This window comes from Tachysurus vachellii, chromosome 3 (assembly GCF_030014155.1).
Source record: "Tachysurus vachellii isolate PV-2020 chromosome 3, HZAU_Pvac_v1, whole genome shotgun sequence".
NCBI classification, from domain to species: Eukaryota; Metazoa; Chordata; class Actinopteri; order Siluriformes; family Bagridae; genus Tachysurus; species Tachysurus vachellii.
In genome coordinates this window covers 27,311,973-27,324,100 of record NC_083462.1, presented here as the reverse complement: position 1 = coordinate 27,324,100, position 12,128 = coordinate 27,311,973, and the positions used below count along the sequence as shown (strand labels likewise).

The following is a 12,128-nucleotide window of genomic DNA, read 5'->3' as shown; positions in this document are numbered from 1 at the left end:
ATATTACAGTGTTTATCTTTAAAATCACAGTAAAGTACTAAGTACTGTTTGTTTACTTTTTTGTAATTAGTGTATAATTTGGAAGCTACATTAAAAAAAAATCTGACACAGACTTTTAAATTAACATGGAGAAGAAGTATAATCGCTCCTGATGATTACATTTACAAATCCCTCCTGTCTGTCTGTTAGACACCAATGGCAGTCTGTCTCTGGTGTCGGACCTCGTGGGAGATGAAGAGGAAACACAAGATGAAGAGATGGAGGCTGCAGCTCAGCACCTCACTGAGGAAATCATCAACCAGGTGTTACCTAATCTGGAACAGGGACCTCAGGGGGGCACAGAGGCACAGGAGCAGGGTAAAGAGGCAGCAGAACTGCCCAGCGACCCCACCCGTGTGCCACTGACTTTACTGCTTGGCCCGTTTCCCAGCGCTGCCAGCCTTGGCCTCACAGACTCCATCCGCCAATGCCTGTCTGACGAGGGGGAGGATGGTGAGTGGCTGTAGTATCAGTGTCCATCATGTGGTTCCTTTTTGTTATTCTGTTCCCTAATTATTATTTTTTTCTTTTAAATGCTTAATTTTGATTAGGATAAAACATTCTATTCTATTTTTATGCTTTGCATTAAGTAGTGACCCCTGAGATCATTAGTTTAGATTCTTTTACCAAGTTAGGTAACAGGAAACAGTGTTATATATTATAAATCACTCTCTCACTCTCTCACTCACTCACTCACTCACTCACTCACTCATTTTCTACCGCTTATCCGAACTACCTCGGGTCACGGGGAGCCTGTGCCTATCTCAGCCGTCATCGGGCATCAAGGCAGGATACACCCTGGACGGAGTGCCAACCCATCTCAGGGCACACACACACTCTCATTCACTCACGCAATCACACACTATGGACAATTTTCCAGAGATGCCAATCAACCTACCATGCATGTCTTTGGGCCGGGGGAGGAAACCAGAGTACCCGGAGGAAACCCTCGAGGCACGGGGAGAACATGCAAACTCTACACACACAAGGCGGAGGCGGGAATCGAACCCCCAACCCTGGAGGTGTGAGGCGAACGTGCTAACCACTAAGCCACCGTGCCCCCCTATTATAAATCATAATCTGTTTTTTTTTTTATGACTCTTTAATATTGTACAGTGGCAGATTACTTTTGGGAAACACAGTTTTTATAGGTTAGCTTCTGTTTCGACATTGCTGAGGTCCAACATAAACACATGCACTTCATGTGGATTTGGTCTGATAGCCATGGCTGCATTCAGCCGCCTTACCTTTGCTTCAACTAATTTGCACCATTTAATTTTCATTTAATCTGTTTAAACACACATATTACTTTCTGATACACTCTCTAGGCATTGCTAGTTTTATCTAGAGCTTCAGCATCTTGTCAATAGTGATTTCAGGCATTTCTTTTGGCAAATGGTCTATGCGTCATGAAAACTATCAGAGTTCATTTTACAGTCCTTCACAGAGAGGGAAAGTCAAAACTAATGGAAGCAGGAATTAACCTCATCAATAGAGCTAATCAATGCAATCTCTCCTGATCTGCCCAACCTGTAGGCCGTATATTTCAGTTCAAACTCTCAGGACTCAAATGAAGTGTTTTGTCTTGCAGCAGTACCACATGCTCTTCTGTTCTGAAGGAAGGTTTTAGAATTATAATCTTGGTATTTAATCTTTAAAGAAGAACCTGAAATATAAGTCAACATTTTATATCAGTTATGCTTTACTGTATTGAAAAGGCATGAACTATGCTAATGTACCAGATGTCGCTAGCAGCAATGATTGTTCTGTGATTGTCTGTAGCCTGTATCCTTCAAGACAGGTGGATTTCTACTTGTGGAGGTTTAACATAAAAATTTTAATCAGCTGAACATGAAGTAGTTTATGATTAGCATCTGTGCTCACGTAAAACATATTTGCATACCTTTTTTGCAAAAAGAGAGAGAGAGAGAGAGAGAGAGAGAGAGAGAGAGAGCTAAGTTTGATATTAGAATTGGTTCTAAATCATTTTTTCTTATAGTAACTCAGTTCTTAAATCTCCTTTGTCACCGTAAGGCATTTTAAGGCATCACCACTGAATATCCCACCTCCTCCATGACAAATGGTTTAGTATCATCATCTACTGCAGTTTTGCACCTTTTCTGTTTTTTTTTTTTTGCTTTTTTTTTCTTGAAGGATTTTGGTACATTTCAGAAACACACACAACTATCTGAAAGTGCCACAGAGAATTCAAAGTAATATTCACAGGAAAAAGCAAGACAAATATACGGTGCTGGTGGCTTTAAGGTTTAACACATCATACAGGTCTTTTGCTATGACGGGCTCGTGGGCATTTTGTGTGATTAGACAAGAGGAAATCGATACATAAACGAGCAGTATTTAATTATCATATGTTGTCAGTTCACTAACAGGTACAGGACATTGGCTAGTATTGATACAGAAAGCATAGATGAAATTGATCTTGACTTAGTTAGGATTGTAATTAAAAGCATGATCCACTCAATGAACATTAACCTTGAGGTAATATGTCTTTGGCTGTCATGTTTTGTTGTTTGGTAAGAGGGCTCTGAGGTGTTAATCTACCCATTATTTATTAATGCTTTCTTTACTAACACCTCAAATGCCTATCCATTCTGCTTAGCCAAGCAATACCGTGTTGCTCTCAGCACTTAGCACCTGCTGGCCGTTTGAATTCACACCATTCCCTTTTGCCCTTTGACCCTCATCTTTGCCCTGTCATTAACCCGAATAGTTGTTATAGACTCTTTGCTGGTTGTGGCTAGCGGCAGCAGCAGAGTCGTCCCCGGGGCCACCAGGAGAGCCGTGATGAAGGTGCACAGCTGTGATAAAGACGGGAGCTATCTGCTGATGGCGGTGACGAGGGAGTTTATGGGCTTTTCACTGAATGGCTGCGAGCCAATATTATTCCCCATCATCTTGGTTCTTTGTGCAAAGGGAGGCTGATGACTCTGCAGTAGCAAAAGCCTCTTAAGAGCCTCTGGTAAACACAGCGTTATTGCCATCTTCTCCACAGGAACCAATCCACCTCCTCAATAACCTCAACAATAACAACAAAATGCGCAGCAGACTGCAAAATCTCAGCTCTTGCAGACACGTGCATAATGATTTTCATGAAGAGATGAGAAAAGTGGGTTTACCTGCAGAACTTGGATAAGGACTGTAAAAAAAAAAAGGTCAGGAAATAGAGACTGTCACATTGTTGAGATGGGAGACAGTGAAAGTGTTAGATAGACAGAGGTGGAGAAAGTGTGAGCCGAGGATTGGGTAAAGGAATGATTAAGAATGTGCCTGTGTGCATTTTAAAAAGAGGTGGAGTGAGACGGATAGAGAGAGAGAGAGAGAGAGAGAGATTAAGAAGCAGTTTGTTGGACCCTTCCATCTCTCTCTCTCTCTCTCTCTCTCTCTCTCGCTCTCTCTCTTGCTCGCTCTTTCACACCCTGTGTCCCACAGCCTTTTCCCTTCTTCTCATCAGTGTCTATTTAAAGCAGCTCTATTTCTGACTGGCAGGCCACTTTTAGCCCAGAAAACGGTTGTAAGTAGTTCATGCTCATGTAATCAAAATATTTCTTAAATGCCAGATGCTTCTTGGTATATGAATGAGATGATGCATAATGGGTCTAAATGAGGCGTCGTCATGCATGAATGTGCCCAAAACCCCAGTGAGAAGTGACAAGGAAAGCCGTCTATCTTTTAGCCACGGTTCCATGAACCTTGATTTAACCCTGCCATTTAAAAGGCAGCACAGACTGAGACTGAATGGAACAGATATGATCCTTTAAAGAAAAACTCTGTCAGGCTCTTGACAAATAATTGAAATCAGAGCCCTTTTGGATATCGAGTGCGTGTAAAGGCAGTAATCCTCGGCAGAATTTAGACGGCAGAACGCATTCAAAGTGCATTATCTGTTCATCAGATCAGCATTTACCAGAAGCAACAAAACTGCTAGAGTCATTTCAGCATTCACATCGATTTCGCATTACTATTCCAGTGTCAGCCTATTGTTTTCCGTTTGGGAATAGGAGCTGCAGCTCTCAGACGCTGTAGCGTTCGCATCTGACACGTTTCACAAATAGTAGTGCCGTGCCGTTTCATTCTTCTGCTGAGTGAGTCTGACTCTGCTCCCCTCCCACCATTGCTCCCTCGCTGGCTGGGTGCTCTTCTGCTGCCAAAAGCCTGTGCTACCTCCACTAGTACCGTCTAATGGATGCCATGAGTGCTGGCAGCTGTGCATGATTTGGAGAGATGGACCCATGGCCTTAGGTAAAGGGAGAGGCAAAAAGAGAAGTGCAGCCGAGGAAGGGGGAACGTGTCACCGCAGATGACAGCTCCGCTCCGTAAACGTTCAGTGGATGACATTCAGCATGAGGATTTAAAAAAGAAAAAGAAAAAAGTGCCAAACCCCCCACTGTCCTCCACAGTGCTTAACCTTTTAGGCAGGTAGATTGAAATGATTGACAGGATGAAAATATGCTGAGGGATTCTGGGAGAATAGCTCTTTTTTTTCCCACTTGATCTTGAAATACACGGATTTTGAAAAGTATCCTCATGTAGCTCCTATCTTGCTCTCTAGCCTACTGATGTCAGAAAGGTGCCCCTTTGTTTAAAATCATGTTCCCTGCATGGCTGAATCAGTTGCACCAAAGAAATCACAAGGTATAAAATCTCACCAGTAGCTTTAATTTCTATCATCATGCATTTTTTTTATGAATATCTGTAGGGCGAAGCAAAATTTTCACCCACAACAATTTTTTTTCCCTACGGCTGTGTCAAATTTGGCTGTTTTAGCAACCAATGGTTTCAGACACGTGTGAGAATAATTGACAGATTTAAAAATGTGTTAGCCAAAAAAGCAGCGTGGATGATTGTAGTCCCTCACAGTCATAGAGCATAGGCACTGTACGGTGCAGTTGGGTGTGTGTGGGCGTATGTGTGTGAGTTTTCTGAATGTGTGTGGTGTGGGAGCGTTGCCTTTTTCTCAGAGGATGGATTCTGATAAACAGTATGCAGTAGCTGAGCTGTGACATTTAACTCATATTTTAACTCATATACCCTTTTGGCTCTACAGCACAAACATTAGGAACAAGGAGTGAAGCTGGAAAGAGGTTCAGGAAGGTGGACTACTGTATTGTACTCGCTCTTTCTCTGTGTTGGTTTGAATTTGTACAGTATGAATCCCAAACCAAATCCTTCCCTTCAATGTTAGACATGATCCATGTTGATACAAGACTTTTCTTATGTATTTCTATCAATCTGTCACTGTTTTTATGTCCTTCGGCAGCCAGCTCTATAAATAAAGTCTTTCTGAGTAGGTTAATTTCTATGTTACATCTGCTGCGATTACCCTAAATGACTCGAGCATGTTTTCAGCGCTAGTTCATCTCCATCGTGGCATTTGGCATCAAACTTATCTATTTATTTGCATAATGATTCACATGACTGTGAATCATGTAATTTGAATTATGCTAACACAAGTTCACAGGCATATCAGAGTCTCCATAAAACATTCTGAATTCCGTGCATTCAGGCTTCGACTAAGAGTTTGTTCTCTGTCTTATCATTCGCAGCATGTTTGCTGTTGTTTAAAGATATCTCCCAGCTACAAGTATCAGTTTTCTGGCTCTTCTGCTTCTTCTGCCACTCTGTATTACATGCATTACAAAAACGTCTCAAACCAAATGACACGGTTGTGAGCCAAACTCAGCCGTTCCCACTGCTCGTTATGATGACGACTGCATTTCCTCCGGCTTGCTCTTGCTCCACCTGGTTGCTCAGCCTGTGGATGACCTTCAGGTCCCTGTGTGTGGAGAGCTACGCAGTAACCCTGTTTAACTCTAATCTGCTGGAGAAAAGAAGCCTAATCGCACCGTGCTGTTTTCTTCCCTCTATTCACTCGGCTGTGGCGGTGCAGTTGCTGTTAGGAGCCGCTGTGATTTGCTCCACTGAGTTTGATGTGACAGCCACTGCAAGCCCCGTCACATACTCCAGTGTGTATATGCCAGGCCATGCTTGGGTGAGGTTGGCACCGCCAGCTCGTAAAAAGAAAGATCTTTTGAAAATCTATGAGAAATTAGCTTACCTATGAAAAAATGTTATTTGTGCTGGTAAGGAATGAAAGAAAAGTTGACAAGTAATGTATTTGTTAGCTAGTCCAACTCAGTAAGCAAAAATCTCCAGCATGCTTCAGGCTCATCTTTTGGTTGCTAGTAATTTAATCGAATATAACAAGTATGTTATCATTTTCTTCTTCTAATAAACTAGGCTTAGTGGTTAGCACGTTTGCCTCACACCTCCAGGGTTGGGGGTTCGATTCCCGCCTCCGCCTTGTGTGTGTGGAGTTTGCATGTTCTCCCCGTGCCTCGGGGGTTTCCTCCGGGTACTCCAGTTTCCTCCCCCGGTCCAAAGACATGCATGGTAGGTTGATTGGCATCTCTGGAAAATTGTCTGTAGTGTGTGTGATTGCGTGACTGAATGAGAGTGTGTGTGAGTGCCCTCGATGGGTTGGCTCTCCATCCAGGGTGTATCCTGCCTTGATGCCCAATGACGCCTGAGATAGGCACAGGTTCCCCGTGACCCGAGGTAGTTCGGATAAGCGGTAGAAAATGAGTGAGTGAGTGAGTGAGTGAGAGTAATAAACTTGCAATGAAGCACACTGTCTTTGCATCATCAAAATCAAACCATTGACCAATCCTTTGGCTGTGAGGTGTCGTCTTCTGTCTACACATTTCACATAAAAGATTATCGGAGTCTTCTAACAGTCTTCTCTTTCGCGTTTAACCAGATGGTGACTTACAACAGGAGAGATTTAAGTCGGCTTTACACGGATTTTACGCTCGGCTTCTTCGTTTTTTCCACATATTCCTGTTTCTGAGAAGACCATCTGTTATTCCTGCATGCTAATTAATGCCTGCGAAAACTGTCAAGCTTAATTGCAAATTCAGCACCGATGTGTGTAGTGCAGAAGGTGGTAGGCTTCAGAGCGTGTAGTGTGCGCTGTAGTTACAGCTCAAACATATGTCATGGAAGTGTCAAGCAAGCTTAAACATACACACCAAAAGAAGAATAAACAGGTTCTTACAAAAGTCAATAAGGTGTAGTTTTCATCCACACATCCATTTTCGGTGCTGCTTATCCTACACACGTTCAGGGGGATCCGGGATCCTATTCCATTGTGGAGGACATCCTGCATGGGGTGACAACTTGTCACACACACTCACACACACACACACACACATTCACTATGGATAATTCAGAGATGCCAATCAGCCTTTGGAGTGGAGGAGGAAAACAGATTACCTGGAGGAAACCCCCAAAGCATGGAGAGAACAATCCAGATATAACATCATCTTATCCAGAAGCTCTGGCTACTGATTTGTCCATTCGTTTATTCTTCACCAGCTTATTGGCCTGGTTTAACTAATGAGGTCAAAATGATCAACTGAATCATCACAGATCAGCGAGAATCATATGATTCGTAATATCATATGATTACATGCATCATCCCTCACCTTTGACCTTGGGAGAGTCTAGCAGCAGCTGATAATGACACTTTGTACTGTGTCAGGGGAAGCTGTAGCTAATGGTAACATTAACCAGTGCTTATCATGTTACAAAAAGGGGAAATGTATGCAGTCATTGAGGTGTCAAATGGATCTGCATTGACTGCTGCAGAGAGGCAGCACCTTCAACTGACACTGGTGGATTTCCAGTCAGCTCTTCATGGATCGGGATCTGTGGCTGTTTCAGACTGTTTTATTATAATTGTAAAGATCTTCATCGTGGGCCTGCTATCACAGGAGGACGGCAGACTTTTGACAGTTTTATTTTGTGTATGTGTGTGTCTAGCCTCTTACAAACTGAATCTGAAATGTTTCTGACTCCACACAAGCAAGAAAAGGAATGGAAGCTGTCTGACAAACTGTGACCCAATTTCCTTTCTCATCCCACTTGTAAAATCAGTTCCTTCTTTGGAGCTGCTGCTTTTTTCTAGTTCTTCTTTGACCTAGCTGGTTTTTTTTTTTTTTTTTTTTTTTAGGTCTTTTGTGTGTGTATATGTGTGTGCGTGTGTGTGCACGCATACGTGTGGTGTGTGTCATGGTGAAAAGCACCACTCAGTTTAGATAATGAACATCTGAGGAGATCCTGATCTTCACAGTCTTCTCTAATTCACAGCAATATCGCAGGTCAGCTCCCTCATGCTCTTCTCGCTGCTGTTAATTATCAGGGAAGAAGATTTTTCTGTCACCAAAGACTCGCCGGCTGAAACTGAACATGCCTTGCTATACTGAGCTGAGATGCTAAGTTTAGCCCTGTATCGTTTAGGCGTCAGGTAAAAATATATGTATAGAAATGATTACACATGCAGGTAGAATAAACTATTCAATACAACTCATCTGCGGTAGAGATATTCACAATAGGCTCCTCGCTGTAAATGCACAGGTGTATTTTAAGTAGTACGGACACACCAGTGTAATTACATACAGTTGGTGTCTGACCGATTCTGGCTTTATATTGGATCGGTGTCCGATAGGGTTGCACAATTCACTGCGATCGTTCAGGGATCATTGATTTTTGGCTTCCTCGATTAATTAAACATAAATCGTTGTATTGGGTAATCTAAAATTAGCTAACGGGTGCATTCTGGAATTTCAGACACATTAAATCTCAAGCTCGTCGGTTGTATGAAACCGCAGACAAAGGCAGAGTTTTTCTGCTTCACCGCAAAAGAAAGTAAATAATGGGATTGGTGCATTCTTAATTCTCAGAGTCAGTATTTTTGTGTGCTTGTTTGGCATTGTGTGCTTTGTGATCTGTTTTTTTTTTTTTCTTCACTCCCTTTGTACTGAAACTGAACACATCCCTCACTGTAAAAGCTAACTGTGTTTGTAGCGACAGACAGGTGTGTGCTCTCAATAGGTCACAGTATTCTATCATTTTACAGTACAGAGTTTTTTTTATTTGCCTAAATATGTAAATTGAGCCTAGATATAAATACAGCTTACAGTTTGGACAAAAAAAATCCTTTCATTGTAGTTCTTTCTTTCTTTCTTTCTTTCTTTCTTTCTTTCTTTCTTTCTTTCTTTCTTTCTTCCTTCCTTCCTTTCTGCCTATTAGGGGTAATTACTGAACAGCAATGGCAGGGCATGTGTTATTGACAGAGCTTCACATGACGCTGTGGCACTGCTTCTTAATGAAATGGAAGTCTAATTAGGACTGGAATCCTGTGACTTCCCCCGTTTTGTCGTCTCCCCAGCCTCCAATCAAGCAGACAGGCGATTCTGTTTCATTTAAAAATGAGGTACTAGGATAAATAATCTCCCTGCTAGTGTGGCCTAGTGATAATCACTAAATCATGCCCCAGGGCATTTGCTGGGTTAATGGAAAAGCGTGGCCAGGAGACCAGATAAACAGCCGCTGTCTGCTTTTTATAAATGTCATCTGTCGTCTGTCCAGTGACACCTTTCTCTTGTGCCTTCCAAAAGGGTAAAGTCACTGCTGCTGCAAAGGATTAAGGTTAACCCATGTTCTGTCCTCTTTATGCTGGTTGAACATAAATTGACAGTCAGCTGACCTCTTGCAAAATCCAGTTCACCTGAGGTATATTCCACCGTCACAGGTTTATTGTATATAGAAAATTGAAACTTAAAGAAATACATAAAAAGCTAGTGCTCATATGTAGTCATTAAAACATCAGTTTATAGCTGGAGTGAGAAAGAAACAAGATGGAGTGTGCTGTTAAAGGGGGAAAAAAAAATCACCGTCAGGATGTCTTGCTCCTTTTATCCTACAGCAAAGTCTCATTAGGAAATGAAATTAGTCTTTTGATCAAAGGAAATAAAACCTGCTATTATTAATAAATGAACTGTGAAATATGACAATGTTATTGTGAAAAAATAGGATGAAATAATGTCTTATAATAGAAACAACCTCTGTGTCTCTCTGTTGCAGACAGAGACAGGAAAGCGCTTCTTCGCCCCAAAGGCCAAAACAGAGAAAATAATCCTCAGTTTCTTCCTGAAGGCCAGTTAAATAGAACTAGGATTAGAGCTTGGGCTTTTTCTATAAATTTCTACATAATGCTGAATATACGTATAAGATCAAAATACATCATTGTTAGGGATGATTACAAAACAGCAAATCAAGTGGAATAATAAATCAGCTAATGTTACTTTAGGGCATTAACAAATATATATGACTTTTTTCTTTCTGTGTCTGCAGAGGACAAGTCAGATAACGGCGAGCTTGATCTGGAAGGTATTGACGAGGACGAGATTGAAAAGGTTTGTGTCTTGTGAAGATATGAAAGATGAAGAGATCTTCCGATTATTAGATGAAACAACGAACGCCATTTCTAAGCTCTTACAGCCTGTTGGGTGATGATTCTGTAATTTGTGTTCACAAACCTGCTAGCCCGAATGCTTAAATGGTTTACGAGTTAATCAGCTCATTAAAGAACGATTTGAGATCTTGCAGTCTTGCTGTGTAGCATTACCCTTTATCAACCTGCTCTCCCCTGTGCAGTACATTCTCAATGAGAACGAGGTCCAGGCTAAGACAGAGCTGTGGATGAAGCAAAATGAGGAGTATCTAAGAGAGCAGAAAGGTAAGAAAACAGAAAGAAGAGCTTTTAACGCACTCATTAACACGCACTTGGTTCTCGCAGTACAGATGGCCATCAAGCCAGCAGGTGTGAAGCTCGGAAACGGGGAACGTCTGGGATAAAAATAGAACTTAATGAAGTGAAGGGATTTGTTGCTTTAAAAACCCATTTGGTAAAGTGAGCGAGTCCCTGTGAGTGAATTTCAAATCAAATTTTAGGATATTTACCTTCATCAAGTGTTCAAATATGAATAAAGCCGAGATAAAGTACACTTCATTATACGTACTTAGATTTCATTTGTTACATCATTGTCGGAGTAGCAAGAAGCCTTTTTATCTTTACTGTCGTCAAGCCTACTGCTGGTTATTGTGGATTAGACAAATGTCCAGAATTATTGGCATCCTTGCTAAAGATTGTTGTGAAATAAAATTAAGTAATTCAAGTAAATTTATTGAAGGGAACAAAACTGCATTCAAAATGTATTTTCTAACAAAATCTCATGTGTCACAAAGCGTGACACCCCTAGAAATACTTATGACCATAAACTGAAGCATGTGAAACATTTATATTTAATATGTTTTAAGTTTGCCTGAATGTTTAGGTACTCAAGCAGTTCTTCACTGGTATAGTGTTTCACTGGCATATAAATATGAGTTGACACAGAGGCCAAATTCTCGTAGCCATTCATCAACATTGGGACAATTAGTAAGCACACAAATGAAATGAACCAAAAGTGTGTTGACCTTCATACATAATTCAGTAGCTATAAAAATGTCTACATGCCTCAAAATGTTCATATCCTCTGATTAATTAAGCCGTTGCAAGCAACTGGACCTATATTGAACTGACATGGAACAGGACACAAGTCTCCCCCACACACACTGAGAAGGACCATTAGGGAGGCAAAACCTTCTCCAAGGATCAGAGTTAGCGACTTGCAGAAAATTGGTAGCATTTTGGGGTCATCGAGCCTGGAATTAGACTTACCAAGAAACCACTGGGAAGATGCAGAACAGGCTTTTATCTTACCACAAACATAAACACCTGGGTGAGGATCGTTCTACAAAAAAGGCGATCATTAACACGATCCTACTCACAATAAAAGGTTATTAATCGCAGAATCAAGCGTCTAACCTGTCTGCCCCATCCTCTGACAACCCCCCCCTTTGAAAACTTGGGAGCTTTTAACGAAGAATCTAGATGGGTTGACCTAGAACCTAAGAGGATCTAGAGAGATTCGGAATCCAAAATAGTAGGAAAAAATAAGTTATGTTTGCAAATGTAGGTTGTACACAGTGGTGCTAATAATTGCGACACTAATATGTAATTCTTTAAAGGTTTTTAACATGGTTAGAATACATGTGCTTATATTAAAGGTCATATTTATACATTTTTTTCACTGTGAGATTTTAGATTTTGTTTATATATCATATCATATCACTGGCGTACAATTAAGAACGTCAAGCCTGCAGGGTGAGTGCCGTGTAATCAC

At 41.3% G+C, this 12,128-nt stretch overlaps 1 protein-coding gene across 2 annotated transcripts in view; it reads left to right on the top strand.

Annotated features, from left to right (window-relative positions):
- The window catches only part of brf1b (BRF1 RNA polymerase III transcription initiation factor subunit b), a 58,746-nt gene that overhangs the window by 26,378 nt on the left and 20,240 nt on the right, over positions 1 to 12,128 (top strand). For both annotated transcript variants that reach the window (XM_060866542.1, XM_060866541.1), the window contains exons 12-14: positions 190 to 492; positions 10,255 to 10,316; positions 10,558 to 10,639. In XM_060866542.1, coding sequence (XP_060722525.1) covers positions 190 to 492; positions 10,255 to 10,316; positions 10,558 to 10,639 — 447 coding nt within the window. The remainder of the gene's footprint in view (positions 1 to 189; positions 493 to 10,254; positions 10,317 to 10,557; positions 10,640 to 12,128) is intronic.